The 21,658-nt window shown below is 59.7% G+C and overlaps 1 protein-coding gene and 1 long non-coding RNA gene across 4 annotated transcripts; one reads left to right on the forward strand and one right to left on the reverse strand.

Annotated features, from left to right (window-relative positions):
- Positions 1-3,870: 3,870 nt before the first annotated feature.
- Positions 3,871-6,793, reverse strand: LOC140616775 (uncharacterized). Of its 2 annotated transcripts, none has more exons than XR_012017139.1 (3): positions 6,379-6,793; positions 5,067-5,238; positions 3,871-4,442 (listed from the first exon to the last, which is right to left on the reverse strand). It is a non-coding gene; the product is annotated as an uncharacterized lncRNA (long non-coding RNA). The 2 variants fall into 2 exon arrangements; XR_012017140.1 differs by lacking the exon at positions 6,379-6,793 and adding an exon at positions 5,801-6,026.
- A 3,378-nt stretch (positions 6,794-10,171) lies between these two features.
- KRT78 (keratin 78) lies at positions 10,172-17,915 on the forward strand. 2 transcript variants are annotated; one of them, XM_072797815.1, is made up of 9 exons: positions 10,172-10,620; positions 11,298-11,512; positions 12,539-12,599; positions 13,052-13,153; positions 13,955-14,119; positions 14,457-14,582; positions 16,923-17,143; positions 17,372-17,406; positions 17,481-17,915. In XM_072797815.1, the coding sequence occupies exons 1-9, from the start codon at positions 10,252-10,254 to the stop codon at positions 17,744-17,746; spliced, it is 1,560 nt and encodes a 519-aa protein (XP_072653916.1). In that variant the 5' UTR covers positions 10,172-10,251; the 3' UTR covers positions 17,747-17,915. The 2 variants fall into 2 exon arrangements, with proteins under 2 accessions (XP_072653916.1, XP_072653917.1); XM_072797816.1 differs by having other exon boundaries at positions 10,173-10,620; positions 13,052-13,147.
- Positions 17,916-21,658: the final 3,743 nt, after the last annotated feature.

A 21,658-nucleotide genomic window follows, 5' to 3' on the forward strand; every position in this document is an offset into this window, starting at 1 on the left:
TGCTGTTGCACCTCCAGGGAACTGACTGTGCCAGGCACGAGCTAAGTGCTTAGTTGTCCCCACCACCCCCCCCCGGCCCCCACCTGGCAGGGACCCTCATCCTTGTTTACGCGTGGCCCCCGCGGGGTTGGAGTACTATTTCCCCATCTATCCCTTTTTCTTCACAAATCACCAGCTACCAAATGGGCCTTGCAAAGGAGGTGATGGGACCCCACCCCCACCCTCTGGAGAGCGGAGTCCTCCTGGGAGGTCCCTGAGGAGGGGGCTGGGGTGGGGGGTCTCTGGTTTGCAGTTTGCCACAGAAAGACTGCTGGGAGTCAAGCCTGGGAGGGGCCTCTAAAGAAGTCACCTGAAGGTTCCGCCGCTGCCTCTGGGGGGGCCGCCCCCACCCCTCCCCGACCCACTGGGTCCCAGCCCTCGCGAGGCATGGGGAGCTTCGGGTGGGGCTGGACGCAGGTTCCCTGGGGCACTTGGCTGGGCCTGGGGACGACGGGGGCGGGGGGGGGGGGTTGAGGCCAGGTGAGGTGCATCCTCCCCCACCGCCACCCCGCACCAGCAAGGAACCTGCGCCAGGCCCCGTGGGAACCCCTGACCCCAATCCTCCCCCATGTTCTCCTCCTCCTCCTCCTCCTCCTCCTCCTCCTCCTCTCAGCTTCTCGATGGCCCCTGTGGCTGTCCCCCCGCCCCCTGCCTGCCCCTCTGGGCGCTTGGGCCGCTTACTCCACAGCCCGCCGAGTTCTCTTCCCCACAAGCCCAGGGCTCAGGCGCGCCTCCCCGTTGCTGGGAATGGGGCGGCTAGAGGAGTGAAGCCCTGGAGCATTCCAGACTTGGAGGGCGCTCAGTTGCTCAACGCCCCGGCTCTCCCGGGCGGCCGACACCCCTGGCCTGGCAGGGCTCAAGAGGCAGATGGCCCAGGCCTCCGTGGGGACAGTGACTGGCACAGGGAGACAGGTGCTGTGGGGGGCTCAAACCCCGGGCCCCAATTTTTACCGTCTCTGTTCCCTCTGCCCCGCCCAGCCAGGTGTCACAGAGGCCGGACGCCCCCTTCTCATCCCTTCTTTCCTCCTCTTACAGTCTCTGCCCCTTGCTTCTTGAGCTCCCTCCACGCCCCCATCCCCTGGAAGTCTGTGCCAGCGGCCCCAGCCCACCATCCCCCCGACCGGTCCGTCTAGTCTGAGCACGTTCCTTTCTTCGGATTCCCCGGCCCCCCTGGTGGGAGAGGAAGAACAGAGGTGCCCATCCTGGCTGAGGACAGACAGGGCCGTGCAGGCACAGACCTAAGAAAGGGTCCAGACCTTACAGGCAGACCTGGGATCGAATCCCGGCTCTGTGTGATCTAGGACAACTTACTTAACCTGAGCGAGCCTCAGTTTCCCCATCCATAAAATGGGGGTTAATTAGAGGTCCCATGTGTAAGGCACCTGGCATGGAGTGGTTGCACATTAAGTGCTGGTTATTGTTAATACGCACAACGCGGCTAACAATCGAGCAGCTTCCTGGATGAGAGGTCTTGTCTGGAACCCCTAAACGAAAGGACGTCCTGCCTCTGCGTCCAAGAGGCCCTGCTGTCTGAGATACCCTCCTCTCCCAGTCCTCTACGCTGGTTTCGCCTTCTCAGGAGCTGCAGGGTGGGGTGGGGCGCCTGCGCCTGGGAGGCGGTTGGCTGTGGGCTTTGAAGTTGGTCCCCCCGCTGCACCCCCAGCTCCCCTCCGGCAGGGAGTCGCCGGCTGCCCCTGGGTAAGGCCTGCCCGGGCAGGTAGGCAAGTGCTCCCCCAGCGTGCAGGGGGGCTTAAGCCTCGTGTCCAAGGCTGGGAGCTGCCCCAGGTGCCCTCTGGGGGGTTCGGGAGAGCGGGAGGGGTGAGGGTGCCGGAGGTGGAGGGCGGCGAGGTGTGGGTCCCCGCCAGGAGCGCTCGGGGCAGGGCGGGGGGTGCAGGGTGGGGACGGCTGGCGCTCGGCTCCATCCTGAGTTTCGATCAGTGGGGCGGGTTTAAGGCCGGGCCCTGGTGAGCTGGCAGGGTTTCTCTAGGAAACTCAAAAGCTTTAGAAGAGGAAAAACATCAAGGCTGTTCTCCCACCGGGTCAGGGACACTGTCCCCGCCCCCCGACCTGCGCGGGGGGATCTTTGCCTGTGGCAGCCCCCTCCCTGGGAGGTGTGTGCGGGTGCGGGCCGGGGAGCACGGACCTGCACACACAACCTTCCTGCACACCCGCACCCTATGCATTCACAACATACAAGCCGGTACATGTTCACACCTTGTCCCCCCCCAGCCCCGTGCACACGTCCTTCTCAGGTACACGTTCACAGAGCCACGCATCTGCACACCCACCCTTATGTGCACAGCGGGCCCACATTCACGGATGCACCGTGCTTCCACTGCCTGTCCACGTGACTCGTGCACACACCCCCACTCCCTCGTGGTCATCTGATCTCTGCACATCCCACTCATTACCTCGCATCCCCCTGGCAGCGCCCACAGCATACTCCCCACGTGTACCCACGCACGTTCACACGCGAGTCCCGGCTCTCCGGGTCTCTTGCCCCCCGCGCTCAGATGACGGCGGGGCAGGAGCAGGGCCAGGAAAGTCAGCCTCCAGTAGGCCGGGCCTGGCTGGCGCCGCGGGCCTGGGGAGGTGGTGGTACTAAGAGCTGGTACACAGTACTCTGTGCCAAGTGCTGTTCTGGGCACTGCCCGTATCGTCTTGTTTGACATGCACAGCAACCCTAGGAAATAGGAATTATTTCTCCCTTATTGCAACTGTGGACATGGGGGCACGGGGAGGTCAGGTCACTTGCCTGAGGCCACCGAGCCGGGGGGTAGTGGAGGCAGAGTCGGAAGCACCCCTGCAGGTCCTCTCTCCCCATCCTCAGCCTCACTCTGCCCAAGGACCCCAGGACCCCAGGAGCTAGCTTCCCCGGAGCGTGCGGACCGTGGATCTCCCCAGCTTGGCCCCGGGAGCCAGCGGGGGCTTCACAAATCCAGAAACACACTCAGGAGTCCCTGGTGTTCCCGTCCCCGTGGGAGGCCTGTTTGGGGGCTCTCGCCTGTGAGGCCGTCCGGTGCCAGGAAGGGTGGTCGGGAAGGCACCGCAGGCAGGTCCTGACCAACCCAGCCCCTCCAGGTTAGGAGTTGGGGCAGCGCAGGGCCCCCCCCCCCCCCCCCCCCCCCCCCCGGGTGTGAGAGCCGCGGCAACTGCCTGCAGGGGGAGTCGAGAGCGGAGAAGCCAGACTCCAGGCGGAGGACTTGGTGAAAAGCCCTGAGAACTGGGGCAAGAGAATACGCTGAGCCACTTACAATAATCTCGTCTGCACTTACTGAGGCCGACAGGGTGGAACTGGTTTTACGTGTGTGTGTGATCTGATCCCACGCCTGGGAAATACATATTTACATGCGTGGGTGGTGCTTACACCGGAGCAGCGTGTAGCGCTGTGCCAGACGCGTGAACATGCGCGTTACACGTGGGTGCATCGTTATAAGACGCACGTTCCATAAGGGCTTGGATATTTATCTGTTTCTTTCTTTCTTTCTTTCTTTTTTTTTTTTTTTTAAAGATGTTATTTATTTAGTCACGAGAGACACAGAGAGAGGGAGAGGCAGAGACACAGGCAGACGTGGGACTCGATCCTGGGTCTCCAGGATCACACCCTGGGCCAAAGGCGGCGCTAAACCGCTGAGCCACCCGGGCTGCCCTATTTATCTGTTTCATCGGCTACTTTATCCCTGGTGCTAGGACCATACCTGGCCCAGAGAAAGCATCCAATAAACATCAGTTGAATGAATAACGAAAAGATATTTACACGCAGAAAAGTCTGGAAGGTCATGCACCAAACTGTTGATAGTGACTATTCCAGGTTGTCGTTTTTGGAAAGAGTTATACTGTTCCTAATTTTATTTTATTCCCTATTGTGTTAAATTTTTCAACAATGAATTTGTATTATTTGAATAAAGAAAAGGAAGTGCCGCAAGCCTTAGAATCGTCTTCCTCTGCATCTAGAAATCATCAGCCTAGACTTTAAAAAAGCGAGACCGTAGGTGGGATCTGTGTGTCCTTCCCCGTCCACTGTCCACATCTTCCCCCAACATCTTCCTGCTGGTCTTCTGCTCTCTCTGCCCCCTCCCTGCCCACAAGCTCCTGCTGGCACAGCTCCCTGGGCTCTCATGCCACCGTGGAGATCATGGATGGGCCAAGTCGGGGGCCAGGAGAGGGCCGTGGGGAGCGCAGGCGGCCTCCCCCCTTTCCAGGCCAGGTCAGCGAGCAGGTGCCTTCCGAGGCCTCGAGAAACTGGGCCCGATGTTGCAGCAGGAAGGAGTGAGGTGAGGCCTGAGAACTTCCAGAACGCAGGTGAGGGGGGCGGGTCACAGAGCCGGCTCCTTCCCTGGAGGGCCGCAGATGCGCTCCCTTCTTGGGTGGAGGGGATTATTCCTCGTAGCTGAAGCACCTAGCTGAGACGCGCCCCGTAAACGTTATGGGTGGGTGACAGCCCTCATGAGCTTGCTGGGATGGGGGAGGCGGGTGGGTGGGTGGGGATTTGGGGTCCTCTTCCATGGGCCTCTATCCTAGTCTCGTGGCTCGTTGTGATGCGGGGCGAAATGTGTCCAGGCTTAGGGGTTCTAGTCCTACCCTTGCTTCCCCCCCCACAATCCGCACCCAGTTTCTCGGGTTGCTGAGGAAGGGTGTCGACCAAGATGACCCCTTAGGTGGCTCTGCTCTGACATTCGGGTCACGCTCTGTTGTGCGTCACCGTGGTCTTCCCTGGAATAGCTGGTCTCCGAGGGCAGGTGCACAGTGTGCCGTCGGCCCCCCGGCCCCGCCCGCCCTCAGCATGCTGCTGTCCCCGGCTCTGCTACCCTTGTTCTCTCCCCGCACCTGCCTGTGGGTTCCTGTCCTTGCCACTGTCAGGACTCAGTGGTTCACGGAGGAGGGGGCCCCGGTTCTCCCCTTTGGGGACCTGCAGGGTGCAGCATGCATCTGGGAGCTTAGAGGGGAGACTAGATGTTAGGAGAATTTCCTGACCCTTAGGGTAGATCGGGAGAGCACCTTACCCTTTGCCTTCCCCCTTCTCAAACCTGCTTTCCTCGCCTCTCTCTTCTGGAAAAGCCTCCCGGAGGAAAGCTCTCGTTTTCCCATCCTCGAGTCCCGACAGCTTATGCTGCTCCTGGTTCTGGGCATCTTTGTCGGGTTTGTACATGTTCAGGTGCGGGACCACTTCTTATATCCAACTTTTTTGGACGACGCGCTCTAGGAAGAAATTCATTTTATTTTATTTTTAAAAGATTTTAAGTAATCTCTACACCGGTGTCGCGGGGCTGGAACTTACAGCCCCGAGAGCAAAAGTCGCATGTTCCCCCAACCGAGCCGGCCGGGCGCCCCAGACACTCATCCCACATCGCAGCTCTGCACACACGCACACGGGCACACGCCTACGGAACAGAATTTCGCGCGCGGTGCTCGCCTCGCTCCGGTGACGCAGGCCGAGTTGCGGCTGGGACCCATTCGGTGTGTTTCACGACTTACTGCTGGGTTGTAACTTGCGGTTTTGAAAATACTGTTCTCCCAGACTGAAGGTCCTTGGGGATGGGGGCAGAGGGTCACCCTCACCCCACCCCACCCCACCCTACCCCCAGGCCCGGGGCACAGCTCTTCAGATGCCTTCCCAGGCCCGAGGAGGGATGCTGGTGAGGGGCGATGAGGGTCAGGGAGCTCGTCCAGGTGACCCCCTGCCAGTCCTGGAGGTCCTGCGGGGCCTTCCCTTCCCTTCCGAGCATGGGAGGAATCCTGCGCACTTTCCCCTAGAAATTACCCTGTGGGCCTTTCACCCTCTGGGGTGTTGGGAGGCTGTCCTTAGCAACGTGCCTCACAAATATTTGCCGTCTGGGGAGCAGCTGCTAGCAACGGGGCACCCAGCTGGCTGAACCTGATTGGGTCAGAGGGGCCGGGCTGCGTGCTGAGCCCTGGCTGAGCAAGTCTGGACTCTCAGCTGCGCTTTTCTGGTCTGAACACTTCCCTCTTCTCCCAGCCCAGCCCAGCCCAGCCTCGCTTCCCTCTCCCAGGCGCCCTCGCTTGGCTCCCAGATAAGTGTTCGTGGCTTCCATGTCCGGGACAGTCTCTTTTCACAGAAAGACTCCTACAACCCCCCCCCCCCACATCCCTCGCATCCCCCGGCCGGTGTGTGCTGGTGCCAGGTCTGCGGACTCGGGGGAGCTGACCGGGGCCCTCTCATCCCAGCTCTGCAGTCGCGGAGCTTGAAAGCAGCCCGGTGGGGTGTAGATACACCCCGGAATGGGGCCGTGTCCTCTAATCGTGCGGGGAGTCGGCTGTTCCAAGGCAGGGCAGGCTGCCCGGCGGCGCCCAAGTGCCCTCCCCAGCTCTCCCCCGCACCTGGCTCCTGGAGCTCCGCTGGACGGGGAGGCACGTGCTGGATGTGCCCCGCCGGGGGGCTCCGGGGGGCTCCGGGGGGCTCCGGGGGGCCGCGGGCTCCTGGACGACCCGCGTTCTCGTCCTGGCCCGGCCACGTACTGTCGTTGAGATCCTGAGCACTGGCTTTCGTGTCTGCGCCCGGAGCATCAATGACCCTGATACCCACTTCTCAGGTTGTGACAAGGAGATGAAGCAAAGGCTGGGCAGAGGCACAGTGAGGGCGCCCGGAGGGCCCTCGGCAGACGTTCTAAGAGTGCTCCGTAGGGACGCCTGGTGCCTCAGTGCTTGAGCGTCTGCCTTCGTCTCAGGGCATGATCCTGGGGTCCCGGGATTGAGTCCCGCATTGGGCTCCCTGCAGTGAGCCTGCTTCTCCCTCTGCCTGGGTCTCTCATGAATAATAAAAAAATTAAAAAAAATTAAAAGTGCTTCGTAAAACATGATCATGTTTTACACGTTGGAATTTGGCGTCATCCTTCACTGCTTCTCTCAACCTGGGCCTCGGGGACAGACGTTTAGATTCAGAACTCCCAGGCAAAGCTTTGCAAACCCCTGCTCTCCCAGGCCTCTGTCTTGGGATTGCTCCCTGTGGGTTTTGGGGGTTCGTTACCTGGGCTTGGAGGGCCTGCAGAGGCAGCAGCTCGCTCCACCCTTTTCTTGTTGCCATCAGCTCATTCTCTTATGAATGAATAAATAAAATCTTTAAAAAAAAAAGAGAATGTAATGAATAAAATGTGACTAAGTGGCATTTGGGTAAAAAAAAAAAAAAAAAAATAGACCGTGCAGACAGGACAGGCTTGAGTGAAAGGTTAGGGAATCATAGCTGTGACCAGGGGTGAACTAAGGGTGAGGCAGGCAGGGAGGGAGGGGGAAGCCACGAGAAACCACCCCAGCCTGGCGCTTTCCTGAAGGGGATCTCAGGTGGGCAGGGGCTGCGGAGCATGACGTGGGGCTAATGGTAGCTACCCCGGAGCTGGGGACACTGGGGACGGGCAAAACCCATGGAGCCATGTGCACTTAGGCTGCTGCATGGATTGAGATCCCTTGATGCACCTTTGCATATAGGGACACATTAGTCTGCCAGTGGAGGCCTAGCATTCGAACCCCCAAACTGTTTCAGCGTTCTCTCCGTCACCATACGATTACTTATTTATTGATCATTCATCTTATTTATTTATTTAAAGATTTTATTTATTTATTCATGAGAGACACACAGAGAGAGAGAGAGAGAGAGAGAGGCAGAGACACAGGCAGAGGGAGAAGCAGCCTCTATGCAAGGAGTCTGATGCAGGGACTCGATCCCGGGACCCCAGGATCATGCCCTGAGCTGAAGGCAGGCACTCAACCGCTGGGCCACCCAGGCGTCCCACATGTATTCATTTAAAATTTTTAATATTTATTTAAAAAGTCCCAGAATCATCTTATTTGTTTATTTATTTAAGTAAGCTCTCCGCCCCACATGGAGCTTGGACTCGCTGCCCCGAGAGTAGGAGTCATCTGCTCTAGCCACTGAGCCAGCCAGGTGCCCCTGATTTATTATTATTATTTTTTTAAGTAGAAGGAAACATGTTACAGCAGCATTAGAGAACCTGGTGATTCAAGAAGTTCCCTGGGTGTGACTGTCGTGGAGAAGAATTCATCTCTTACCACAAATACCTGTTGATGCCTGGTGGATGCCTGACCCTGAGCCGGATAGAGTGGTGGACAAGCTATAACCAGGGGCTTAGAGGGCTGCTCCGTGGGGCAGTGGCCCGGGCTGGGTGGTGGTCCTGGCTTCAGCCTAACCAGCTGTGTGGGTGGCCTTGAGCAAGTCACTCAGATCACAGGCTTAGAGGTCACCTGGTGCAATGTCTTAGGTTACCCAAGGGTGCACGGTCTCTGCACCCCGCCCTACACCCTATGGGGCCTCAGAACCCTCAAGTGTAAAATGGGGGCATTGGACAGATGATCTTGAAGCTCACTCTGGCTTTAATGTTCTATAACATTACAAATAGGAAGAAGTTCCAGGGAGGAACCTCCTCCTGTGGTCTCTGTCATCCACCCTTACACTGGGAGGAGGGGTAGTCGAGTCCAGTCCACAGAGATGTTTCTCAAACACATTCATGGTGCCGGGAAGGAAGGCACCTGGTCTTCCTTGATGCTGCAAAGTGGTCCCCAGGGGGCAGGGTTGGGAGGTGGGTCCTCAATGGGATCCAGCCCATTTCCCAGATTCTTTTTCTAACTCTTATCTTTTTTTTTTCTTTTTTTTTTTTTTTTTTTTTTTTAGGATTTATTGATTTATTTGACAGAGAAAGAGAGCAAGCACAGGCAGGGGGAGGTGCAGAGGGAGAAGCAGGCTCCCCACGGAGTAGGGAGCTTGATGCGGGGCTGGATTCCAGGACCCTGGGGTCATGATCTGAGCTGAGCTGAAGGGAGATGCTTAATGGACTGAGCCCCCCAGGCCTCACACCCCCAGATTCTCTTTCTAGACACTGGGGCTGCTCCACGCTGCCTCTCCTTCCTCGGTGCACTCAGATCTCCTGCTTGGATCTTTCCTCTCTTCCTCCTCACCTGGCACCTCAGTCCCTTGAGCTCTTTTGTTCTCCCCATGGAAGGCCTCGTCTTCTTCTTCCCCTTGAGGCCGTCTGTTGTTTGGCTTCATTCAGGGTGTGCCAGGTGGGGCTAGGAGAAGGAGGAAGGGGCTTCTAATCCTCTGGAGGGAGGGGAGACTTGCTCACGCTGTGTGGCCCGGAGGTGCATTGCTACGACCAACTTCCTCATTGTTGGTCTCTTGAGTGTTCATGACGTTGAGTCCCCGTTTGCTCTTGCTTTGAGCTGCATTCGCAAAGGCCCAGTATCCTAGTTTCAGGGGCAGAATTTTAGAAATTTCTAAAAATCAGAGCTGCCCAACCGTGCTTGCCAGCAGTGGAGGAGTTTCAGCAGTGGTGGCTGGCCGCCTCCTACACGGGGTCCCGTACTGGTGGGGGGCTCTCGGCATACCCGAGGGCAGACACAGCCTCCACCCTGGGGGGGACCCCTGGTTCCTGTGTCTGCTCCCAGCACCCCAAGGGAGTATCCTTCTAAGTATATATTTTATTCAGAGGCCAGGCGCCCCTGCTTCGTAACGTGACACATGCGGTGCGTGATCCAGGCCTGGCAACTGCGTGTCTGGGGAAGGAGCAGGGACGTAGGCTGGGCTTGGAAATGCACGACTCGCCCAGATCCTGGATGCAGAGGCCTGGTTTGAGCGGGGTGGTGCCTTGTGGATGATTGCTGGGTTGCGCAAGAGAAGGCACTTGGACACCCTGTTTTCCTGTTTCATTTCCAAATCCTGGGGTGTCTTTTAGCCAACGAGGACAATAACACCTCCATTAGCCTCGTAGCTTCTCCTAGTACTGCCAAGTGCCTTCCTTAAGGTAGAGTCCCCTTGAGAAGCTCCACACCCCTCAGTCCTGTGTCTCCAGGCACTCAGATGCCCCATCTGGACCCCTCCCCTTCTTCCCCATCCCCCCATCTGCTTCCCTGGGAAGCCTTCCTTGGGTGCCCCCAGCGACTGTCCTGGCCTTGGAGTCCGGTCTGGGCTGCTTCCTTGCTTCCGGGCCGTGCCCAGCTCTCCCGCGGCCTGGGGGCTCCGAGGGCAGCGTCTGGGCCTCCTCTCCCCTGGCCTCTGTCCTCCAGGTGTGTCGGACTAGGTCACCTGGAGCCAGTGACAGACACAGTCAGGCCGAGAGCATCCTGCTCCCCGAGGCCCAGCCCAGGCCCGGGAGGGGATAAAAGTCTCGTGCTGGGGCCTCGGGGCAGGAACTCACACACCCGGATGATCCTCTGTCGTCTGCACTGTGTGGCCTTGTCTCCAGCATGTCTGTCCCCTCAGCCCGGGCCCCGAGGGGCTTCAGCGCCCGCTCAGCCTGCTGTGCTCGCTCGCGCTCGTGGGGCCGCGGGGGCCGCTTCAGCAGCCGGAGCTGCACTTCCTTCGGGGGGAGCAGGGGAGGCTCCCGAGGAAGGGCTTGGGGGTCAGGGGGAAGGCCGGGGGTGCAGTCTGGGGGAGCCCGAGGTGGGCCTGGCCTTCCCCTGTGCCCTCCCGGGGGCATCCAGGAAGTGACCATCGACACTGCTCTGCTGAGCCCGTTGAATATTGGGATCGACCCCCAGTTCCAGGTGGTGAGGACTCAGGAGACCCAAGAGATCCGGAGCCTCAATGACCAGTTTGCTTCCTTCATCGACAAGGTGAGGGCCAACTTGGTGAAGCCCCTGTCTCTGCCTCCCTTGGAGGAATGTTCTCGATGGATTTGGGAATGGAGAAGTCTGCTCAGCTACCATTTTCCTTCCTTCCTTCCTTCCTTCCTTCCTTCCTTCCTTCCTTCCTTCCTTCCTTCCTTCCTTTCTCCCTTCCTTCCTTTCTCCCTTCCTTCCTTCCTCTCTCATGAGAGACAGAGAGAGGCAGAGACCCAGGCAGAGGGAGAAGCAGGCTCCGTGCGGGGAGCTTGATGCAGGACTCGATCCCGGGACCCCGGGATCACGCCCTGAGCCAAAGGCAGATGCTCGACCGCTGAGCCACCCAGGCGTCCCTGCTACCACTTTCCTAATCACTTCTGCAGCCAAAAGGTCCTTCCTGTGGTCTCACTGCAGTCTCTCTGATGATGCTGAGGCCCTGCTGTTCTATGCTAGGGGCTCAGGAGCGGAGGACGGTCATTCGGCAGCGGGGAGACCCTCCCCTGTTAGCCATTCTGATCATTTTGATATGCTCAGAGCCTCCTGGGAGGGCCTGAGGCTGCCCCTGCCCAGGCTGGGTTGGGAGGTAGGGGAAATGTGGGCTCACCGGAGGAGCCCCTGAGGCTTTACTTGCCAGAGCCTGTGGCCAGGGGTCCCACGGCAGCCTCAGGGAGCCTCCGCTCGGGCTGCAGGTACGCTTCCTGGAGCAGCAGAACAAGATCTTGGAGACCAAGTGGCAGCTGCTGCAGCAGCAGGGGGTGAGGGACAGCCCCCCGGACCTGGAGACCTTCTTTGAGGGCTACGTGGCCCAGCTCAGGCGGCAACTGGAGCAGCTCCAGAGTGAGCGAAAGGCTGTGGACGCCGAGTTGAAGTCTTGCCAGGACCAGGAGGAGGAGTATAAGGCCAAGTAGGCAAATCCCAGTGCCCCTTGGGGCCCGAGGGGGGCCTGGGAGGGTTTGGATCAGGACTGTCAGTTGGTGGGTCTCCCACATGCTGAGCTCCCAGTGACATGTGGGTGGCTCCTCTGTGCATCCCCTTCCCTCTGATTCTCAGGGTGCTCCACCTGTTGCAGGTAAGGAGGCCCCACAGTCCCTGATGCCCAGGTCTAGAGAGCCTCGGTTCCAACAGACCCAGTGTGAGGGCCATGCTTGGGGTCAGGGCCGGGAGGGGCCTATTTTAACAATGCCTCAGTGGGTTTTTCCTCAATAAATTCCTGTTGAGCAGGCTGTGGGCCAAAGTGACTCAGAGGTTCTCTGGTCCTGGTGTTGTGGAAGGGAACCCATTCAGTGGGACCGTCCCCGGGCTTGTGGCATGATTCACAGCTGGGCTGTTTTTGGGTTCCCCACCTAGGTCACCAGGTGGTGTGGAGAGAGCCCTGGGCTAACAGGAGGCTTGGGTTTGGCGCCTGTGAGCAAGGGGGAGCTGTGTGGCCTTTCAGCTTTGCCTATCAGCTCCCTATCTGGAAGGTGGGAACATGCCACCTGCCCTTCTTACCTCCCAGGGCCATTGGGAGGATGGCGTGGGAGGTGGAGTGGGTCCTGGGAAGAGTTCAGGATTGGGGCCAGGAGACCTGGTTTTAGATCTGCTTGGGCCACCTATCGATGACTTGGGCAAGCCATGTAATCGCTCTGACAAAAGCCAAAATGCCCGCTTCATCACCTGATGGCTGTGAGCAGCAAGTGAGGAAAGGTGTTGGGATGTGCCCTATAGATGTGTCGGAGAGTGGTCTCACGTGGTTGGTGGAGTGAAGACGGGCAAAGCCAGGACGTAACGATGACTTCCTGATAGGAAAGGCAGAGGCAAGGGCAGCTTATGTGTTTTGTTGGGAGCATCTAATGGCAGGGGGGCCGTTTCAGGGAGGTTGTGCTCGGAGGAGGGGCATGGGCTCCGATCTTGCCACCCCGGGCAGCGGCCTTCTGTACCTACCTGACAGGTATGACGAGGAGGCCCACAAGCACGCCACGGCTGAGAATGACTTTGTGGTCCTCAAAAAGGTGAGGGGGGGTCAGGGGCTTCCCTGGGATCCTGAGCACCCACCATGCACAAAGCCGAGTCTTGGGCTGGGACAGCAGGTGGGGTGGGAGATCCTAACGCAGCACGTGGTAGTGCACTGCCTTCGGGGGGCTCCCAGGGGGTGGGACACCTGTGTGGACACAGGCGCCCTGGAAGATCTGATGGAAAGACCATGTGATGAGCTCTGGGTGTCACTGTGGGAGAAGGTGGGGAGGGAGTGGAGGACGCAGAACCGGTTGGGAGTCCTCGGGGAAGGCCTCCTGAAGGCGGTGTGTGCCAGTGTCAGGGAAAAGGGAGAGCAGGGTGACAGGGGGCTGGAGGGGGCTGGAGGGGTCCCCGGGGTGGCCGTGGGTGAGTATTGGGAAGTGGGAGAGCAGAACTCGGGAACCAGAGCGGGAGTGGGAGTCCATGGCTTCTGTGTCCCTGTCCCCAGGATGTGGATGGGGTTTTCCTGAGCAAGATGGAGCTGGAAGGCAGGCTGCAGTCTCTGCGAGAGTACGTGTGCTTCTTGAGGCGACTCTATGAAGAAGTGAGGGTCTGCCAAGGGCAGGGTGGTGCTGAGGGCGGGGTGGGGGTGGGGGTGCGGGCGGGGGTGGTCAGGAGGCCAAGGCCAGTTAGTGCCACCGGGAGCCGTCACTCAGTCATTCGACAAACAAACGTTGCGAACGTACCGTGCGGCTTGCTGGGCAGAGGGATGCGCTAGTGAACCAGACACAACTCACGACGCTTGCTTTCTGTCGGGAGACGGACGGGAGACAATAGCCCGAGCAATAGCCCGAGTAGACTGTGTGGCATTGAGAGGGCGACGGATGCTACGGCAAACAGGAAAAATCAGAACAGGCCCGGGGGGCTTGGGAATGTCGCAGGGGGTAGGGCAGGTGGCAGCTTCGCATGGGGTGGTCAGAGGGGACTTCATTAGGAAATAAAGTTTGCGTAAAGATTGGAAGGAGGCGAGCAGTGAACCGGGCAGGTGGAGTTGGAGATTCCGGGCAGAGGGACGGGCCCCTGGTCGTGCGCTGGTATCTTTGTGGAAATGAGGCGGCCTCGGGCATCAGAGCGGGAGGAGGAGGGGGTGGGGTGCGGTAGGGGGTCAGAGGAGTAGCGGGGACCAGGTGGTCTGGGGCTCGCAGGACGTTTACCTTTAACGTCCAAGCTGAAGGGCCATTAGGCACCACCTCCTACAAGCCTCCTCTTCAGGTGAGGAGAAGCAGGGGGCCGGGCATGCTCGATGGATCCAGGGGGGCATGAGGCTGGGCATCGCACCCACCGCCCCGGCCCGGGGTCCCGGGGGAAAGGGAGTGGGGGCAGCTGGACGCTGACGCAACCGTCCCTGCAGGAGCTGGGCCGGCTCCAGACCCAGGCCGGCGACACGTCCGTGGTGCTGTCCATGGACAATAACCGAGGCTTGGACTTGGGCGACATCATCGCGGAGGTCGGCGCCCGCTACGAGGAGATCGCCCGGAGCAGCAAAGCCGAGGCCGAGACGCTGTACCGGACGCAGGTGCGGGAGCCCCGAGGCGGCCTGGGCGGGCAAAGCCTGGGGCTCGCTGCCCGGGCCCCGGGTGCTCGTCCACCGTGGCCCCCTTGGGGCAGGTCTGATAACCTGCCCGGGGCTCCGGGGCCGGTGGGCACGGCCACCTCCACCTCCGGGGGGGCGGCGGGGACAAGAGCAGCCCGACTCCCGCAAGCTCATCCTGCCCTGTCCTGGCTTCAGCGTTTAAGCCGCGATCCAAGTGAGGGTGTGAGAGGCACAGAACGGGGGACGTGGTGTTTCTCACAGTCTTGGGGTCAAAGGTGAGGGTCCTGTCAACCGGTGGTGTCGCCCGTGTCCCTCTCAGTACCAGGAGCTTCAGGCGTCTGCCCGGCTTCACGGGGACAGCATGAAGGGAACCAGAGTCCGGATCTCCCAGCTGCAGGAGGCGAGTCAGAGGCTGCAGGGTCAGATCGAGAACCTCAGGACGCAGGTGAGGCTCCCAGAGCTCCCCAGGCCCTCCCTTGTGCTACCTTTGTGCCAGGGTCCCCGCCAGGTGTGTGTGCAGGTTTGATAACCGGCTGGAGCTCTGGGTACTTTGGGCGGAGAGCACCTGAGGCCCCGTTTCGGAGGAACCTGGCCTCCCTCCTGCGACTTCCAGCCCGTGTGGGCTCTGCATTGAACAACTCCAGGGGGCGCTGCTCACGCTGCCTTCCGTGGCCCGGGGCGCACCTTGCTTTTGGCTCCTCGGGGAGAGGGCCGATCCTTCTACTTTCTTTTGACTCTTACTCCTCAAGCGCAGGGGGACTCTAGGGCCGGGTGCTGACTTTCTGGGTCCCGTGCTGGGGAGGGTGAGAGCCAGGACCCTAGGGCGCAGGCGTGATGGGCAGTGGCGCTGGGGCGGGGAGTGAGCCCTCCTTAGGCAGATCTTTGTGCGGGTTGGAGGTGATGCCTCTGGGGCCTGGCATGCGACGAGAGGGGAGCGGCGGGGGGAGAGGATGGCAAGGGCGGAGACGCGGTTTCTTGCTAGTCCTGGAGCCCTCACTCCTGGATGTGGAGGCTTCCAGACCCTTCACGCTTTCGAGTCTCTTTGCACTCCCTTTCCCCAAACCCAAAGAATCGATTTTGGGATCAGCAGAGGGTTGAGAGCTGAGACTACAGAGTCAGGCGGTTTCCCCACGCAGTTCGGCTTGACCCCCGGGGCGCGCACGGCCTGTGCATTCCCAAGCGGGGCCCTCCCGGGAAAGCCCTTGGAGCTCAGGTCATTGGAAGCCTGGACTCAGTCTCCACCCATCCCCACCTGGCCTCCTTCGGAATGTGACATGGGACCGAGATGAAGGTGCCCAGGGCCTATTATTCAATTTGCTGCCACGGTGTTTGGGCCCCTAAGTTTGAATTCCTTGCTTTGGAATTCCCCGGGATGTCTATTAAAATGCAGATTCCTGGGCCTCTCTCAGGCTAAGGGCCTAGGTCTCTAAGGAGGGAGCCGAGAAACCCACTTGCTGAGCTCAGCTCACCCAGGTGATTGTGAGCAGGCAGTCTGGGCCCGGCAGGCAGCACCTAGGAGGCCTACCGCGTCCCCACATCTGGAACCGCTCGCCACACTGCAAGCTGCCTCTCCTGCGAGAATCCCTCTAGGAGCACAGCCCCCCCTACTCCTCCTTTTCCTGCACAAATGTACGGACTGGACTCCCCTGTGCCAGTCACCGCGCAGCCCCGAGGGCGGGAAGCGGGGGGCCAGCTGGCAGCTGTCCCGGGTTAGGGACCCAGCTGTGCCACTCACAGCTTCTCTGACTCTCAGTTTCTTTATCCGTAGAATAGAGACGATGCTCCCCACCAACAGGTGCTCATGTACAGAGTAGGATAACGAGGCTGGAATGGGAATAGGAGGGAGAGCCCCCAGGGGAGGCCTTCTTTCCTGATCCCGAGGCCGAGTCAGCGGGGTGGCCCGTTAGCTGGGGACGTTGCTCTCCTTTGGGGAGTTTTCTCAGATCAGAAAGGTAAGCACGGAGAGCGTGCTCCTCAAACCAACAACTGAGGCACGTGGCTTGATGTGGTTTGATAAGAGGACAAAGTATTTGAAGTGGGGCTGTCCTAGAGCAATCAAGTGCCCTTAGGAGGACTCTTGTAGATAACGCTCCACGCAGCGGGACGGACAGGAAGACCAGTAAGTGCCCGGGCAGAGATGGAGTGCCTCGAGCAAGGTGCCAAGGGGTGCGTTTCCTAACAAAGTGCCACAAACTTAGAGGCTTGAGGCACCAGACCGCGTATCCCCTCACTTCGGGAGGCTAGAAGCACGGAATCAGGTGTTGGCAGGTGCGGCCCCTCTGAAGTTGCTGGGTGGGGGCGTCCTTCCTTGCCCTTTCTCGGCCTCCGGAGGTCCCGGGCATCCTTGCCATTCTTCGCCTTATGGCTGCATCGCTCCATCCCTGCTTCCGTTGTCACACGGCGTCATCCCCCGGCGTCTGTCTCTGTGACCTGTCATCTTTTCTAGGGACACCACTCATCGGGGTTAGGGCTCATTCTACACATAGTATGATATCATCTTGAGATCCTTAGCTAATCACACCTTGCAAAGACCCTATTTCCAAATAAGATCACAGTCTGAAGTTCTAGGTGGACATGACATTTTTGGGGACACTATTCAACCCACTCTGAGAGTTAAGGAAGCAGAAGAGGCAATGCTTTCTGTCAGAGCGAGAGGAACGGGGCAGGGGGTGGCCGTGGATAATTTTGAGCTCATGAGATTGTGGTCTAGCCACAGTAGATTCCTCGGGAGGCTGTACCCAGCTTGCAACCACTCTCTCCTTTGTTTCTACACCCCCCCCGCCAGAATGCCAACCTGCAGGCCACCATCACCGATGCTGAGCAGCGCGGGGAGCTGGCCCTCAAGGACGCTCAGACCAAACTGGCCGAGCTGGAGGCCGCCCTGAGAGCCGCCAAGCAGGAGCTGGCCCGGCTCCTGCACGAGTACCAGGAGCTCATGAGCACGAAGCTGGCCTTGGACGTGGAGATCGCCACCTACCGCAGGCTGCTGGAGGGCGAGGAGAGCAGGTGGGGGCCCGGGCACACGGGAGAGGTGGGAGAGGAGGAAGGACCGCCACCAGCGTGGCCTCCTCGCCGAGGGACATTCTGAGATTTCCTAGCGCTCCCACCCACCCTGCTGGGAGGGATTGACAACCAGGACTGGGGATTTGATCTGCTGAGAGGCTAAGAAGCACCTGGGGACCCATTCTCCGCAGCCTTTCCGAGCATTTTGTCCTCTTCTCCTTTCTCCCCCAGGATGTCTGGGAGGTGCACCAGCCAGGTCGTCGTCTGTGAGTATCGGGGAGCTGGGGAGAGTGGTCCCCTGGGGAGGACCCTGCTGTGACTCTGGTGCATTTCTTGGCAGCCGTGGGTGGAGGCAGCACCGTCCTGTCTGGAGGCGCTGGCAGTGGCCTGGGGGGCTCTTGTGGCCTCGGAGGCGAGAAAGGCAGCTTTGGGTCCAGTTGCTCCAGCGTCGTGACCGGAGGCTCCACCATCACCGTGGGCTCCGGGCAGGGCCCTGTTTTGGCCTCCTGCTCTGTGTCCGGCTCCGGCTCCGGCTCCGGCTCCAGCTGCCGCACCATCCTGAAGAAGACGGTGGAGTCAAGTCTGAAGACGTCCGTCACATACTGAGTGACCTCGCAGCCACTTGCTCCTCATGCCTTCCCGACCGAGCCGCCTCAGCCCTGCGCCCCCCTCCACCACCCACCTCCCTGCATGGCCAGCTCCGTGCGCGTTGCCCACAGCCCGAGCCAGGCCACGGGGAGCTCGCAGAAGCCAGTAAAGTCGTGCCTGCTCGCTATTCCTGCTGTGTGCCCAGGCTGGCCTTGCTCTGCGTACGGTTTGCATCTCACTGGCCTGCTGTCCGCCCCAGGCCCCAGGTCCACGGCGCCCTGTCCTCCAGCCCTGGTGGGCTCGGCCAGCCTAGTATTGTCCTTTGTGGGGAGAGGAGGGGCCTGAGGCCCAATGACCAGAGCCTGGGGGCTGGAACCAAGGGCCACCACCCTCGTCCTCTTCCCTCCCTCTGGACTTCTCTCTTGTGAAACGAAGCAGCACCCATTTCTCCCTGAAGGGGTCTTCCTTTCTCTCTCCCCTCTCCCACTCTTTCCCTCCCACAAATTTCATCGAATGCAAACCACACTGGAGGCACCATGCCAGGACTGGGCTACTCTGGCGAGCTAGATCAACCCCATCCTGCCCTTCTAATGGGCTCAGCGTCTCTCTTTTTTTTAAAAAGTAAGCTCTACACCCAACGTGGGGCTCGAACTCACCATCCTGAGATCCAGAGTCGCATGCTCCACAGACTGAGCCAGCCGGGTGCCCCTGGGTTCAGTGTCTCTCCCGCTCCTTCAGTTTCGGGGTTCTCCAGCATAGCCCCTCCCACCCATGAGAGCCAGATCTTTCTGGAGCCTGTGGTAACCAGGGCCAGAGGCCAGCCTCCTGTGGTTAAGTCAACAGCCCGTGCTAGGAGATGGGGGTTTCTGTCCTTCTCCCAGTCCCCTCCCAGGGCTGCCTGGCTCCAGCTCCATCCAGGGTAGCAAGCTGGGTCTTTTCATGTCAGCCCCACTTCATCTCTGAGCTTTAAGCTGGCCCTTCTCCTGGGCAGGGGTGCCCCCGGCAGGTTAATAGTTCAGCACTGATGCTAAGCAACAGCTCTAAATGCATGTCCCGAGGGGATTTAGACAGGATGCTGAAGGGCAGAGACGAGGGTTCCCTGCGGCACCGTGCAGCTTCTCTGCTGCTCCTTCCAGCAATTCAGCTCTGCCCCGGGCTTGCACCTCACCTAGCAAAACAGAAGCGGTGCCGCTGCCCAGCCCACTCTTCCCAGGGAATTCGTGGAATATCTATTAGTGTTTGGGAATTTCAAATGGGCATCTCACCCCTCATCCCAATCAGCTCATCAGGGGGCTCCTTCCAGCCTTCCACTCTGCTCCCTGGGATGTCATCCATCCCCTCCATCTCCACTGATGCTTCAGTATCTTTTTTAGCTCGTTCCCTGGTAAAGTAACTGTATTCTGGACTGGAGACAGCTCCTCATCCCTGCTCCTCCTCTTCCTCCTCCTCCTCCTCCTTCTTTTTTTTTTTTTTTTAAGATTCTATTTGTTTATTCATGAGAGACACACAGAAAGAGAGAGGCAGAGACAGAGGGAGAAGCAGGCTCCATGCAGGGAACCTGACGTGGGACTTGATCCCGGGTCTCCAGGATCACGCCCTGGGCCGAAGGCTGGCGCTGAACCCCTGAGCCATGCAGGGATCTCCAACCTGCTCCTCCTTCTTCCCATGTCTGCACCAGATTTATCTCCTCCTGGAAACTCTCCCTAATTCCTCAAGTCTGAATGTGCCAGACCCTTTCTGTCTCTGGCACAGCCTGGCTACACCTGTCCTTGGCTCGGTCTCTGGCTGGTTCTCGTCTGGGATCCAGCTTTCCTATTAGCCTGGGACCAATGGGCAAGTTCTTCTCCTGCACTCAGGATGGGGCTCAGCTGCTCAGCTTGTGTAGGGGGGCTCTGATGAGCCCTTGGGACTGGAACTCTGTCCATCCCCTTACCTCTTGGCTCTCACCCCACCACTGGGCCCATCTGAACACGAGGCTGGAAGCGTCTCCTTCCCTTTTCTGCAGGAAGCTCTGCAGGAAGCCAGGAGTGTGGGCAACAGGGCCAGTTTCTAGGTGGGTGAGGAGGGTCACCTTCTCCACCCCAGCCCCTATCCCATCAGTCCATTGGCTCCAGCACTACTCCTGCCTTCTCCCTCCTGTGTGGCTCAACTCCAAACTCCACAGCCTAGGCCACGGGAGGTCATGTCATTGCCCCCCAGCTTTGAGGGACGTCAGCCCTTTTCTCAGACCCAAGGATCTCTCCATCAAAAGTATCCAAGAAGAGGGCTTTTCAGCCATCTGTAAGGGAGACAGGAGTTGGGGAGCACATGACCCAGGGACCAGGATCCCTGGGTTTGCATCCTGGCTCTGCCACTTACTAGTGGAGTGACTTTCACCAAGCTCTGTAACCTCTCCAGTTTCCTCATCTGTGAGAAGAAATTAATAATAATGCTGATCTCACAGGGCTGCGTGGTGGTTGTGCCATTCAGGATCCCAGCAGGAAACACAATTCACCTGAGAAAGTTTAATTACATGGGCTTTGATGCTAGAAGTACCTACGGAGTGTGGACGTGGCTAAGGGAACACAGATAGGATGGAGGGGCCGGAGCCTGGCAGCAGTGGGACGCCACTGCCACCCCCAGAGCTGGAGGGGCCAACCTCTGGTTTGTCCAGGGTGGGGTGGTTTTCCAGGATGTGGGACTTTCAGTGCTAGCAGGGAGAACCAGGAGGAGGAGGTCGCCCTGTGTAGAACTGAAAGACAGGACGAAGTGAGTGGGAGGTGAGAGAGGAGCGGGAACTCATGCGGGGGGCATCCTCTGGAAGAGGCTGTACTCCTGGAGCAAAGCAGGGAGCAAGCCGGGGGGAAATCCCTGTCCTCCCTTCCTCCCTCCTGGATCTCCTGCTGGTGCCCTCCAGCCCTGGCCAACCCATGAAGCCAGAGAGCAAGGGAGCAGCCTACGGGGCCTAGGAGGTGGGTGGCCGATCGGGGCAGGAAGGAGGTGGACGGAGCCTGCCCAGCGAGGACATCGCTGTTAGATTACCCCTGCCGGAGGGCCCCACGGGCAGCCCCTGTCGTCTTCACCCCGTATCTTTCCTATGGCTCAGTACCCAGGCTGGCTTGGGTTGGGTGCTGCTGGGTACTCGGCTGACACCATCAGCCGCCTTGCCTTGTCCCCCCTGCAGCAGCCTTCCATCCCCTTGGCTCTTGCATCCCATCCTATTGCAGAGTGAGGATGGGGGGCCCCAGGCAGGTGACAGTCTCCAGATGCAGAAGTCCTTGGTTGGAGCAGCAGCAGCGCAGGGGAGAGGGCTGCTTCTCCTGGGCCACCGAAAGAAGGTCTGAGCTTGGGTGTCCTGCGTGAAAGCAGAGAGGAGAGTCAGGGCCCGAGGAGGCACAGTGGCTCCCCACCCTCTGTCTGGGCTGGGACCCTGGAGCCCCTGCTAGGCCGGGAGGGAGCCTGTCCCCAAGCAGCAACTCGCAGGGCGAGCCCTGGCAGCCCGTGCCACTGTGTGTCACTAGCTTCCCCACAAAGCCTGGCACAGAGCGCAGGTCAACGCTGTGGCTGTCATTCCCGGGGAGGGGTGGAGTGTGCGGAGACGACTCTACTCCCACCCCCCACCCCCCCACCCCCGCCCTGACTCAGAGGGCTGACATCACTCCCTTCCCCAGAAGCCCCACTCCCGACTGTCTCCCTCTCTTTCCCACGCACCTGCGGGGCGAGATAAGGGCGGCTGAGAAAGTGATCACAGCCGCAGGGACAGGAGACAAAAGTCAGTGGGAAGTGACGGCTCAGTCCTGGCTCAGTCCTGGGAGGGCAGGCCAAGGCTTTCTGCAAGGACTTCCCGTTTCGAAAAGGCAGAGGCGAAGGAGGCCCAGAGAGGTTGAGAGCAGCCCACGGGGATTCTCCTCTCAGTCTGGCTGGCCCCAGTGCCTCGGACCCTGCTCCCAG

The sequence above is a fragment of the Canis lupus genome, chromosome 25 (genome assembly GCF_048164855.1).
Source record: "Canis lupus baileyi chromosome 25, mCanLup2.hap1, whole genome shotgun sequence".
In the NCBI taxonomy this organism is placed as follows: domain Eukaryota; kingdom Metazoa; phylum Chordata; class Mammalia; order Carnivora; family Canidae; genus Canis; species Canis lupus.

Coding starts and splice junctions, on each gene's coding strand:
- KRT78 (XM_072797815.1), top strand. CDS start 10,252: ATGTCTGTCCCCTCAGCCCGGGCCCCGAGGGGCTTCAGCGCCCGCTCA. Junction 11,513..12,538: donor GAGGAGGAGTATAAGGCCAA/GTAGGCAAATCC, acceptor CCTACCTGACAG/GTATGACGAGGAGGCCCACA. Junction 13,154..13,954: donor GACTCTATGAAGAAGTGAGG/GTCTGCCAAGGG, acceptor CCGTCCCTGCAG/GAGCTGGGCCGGCTCCAGAC.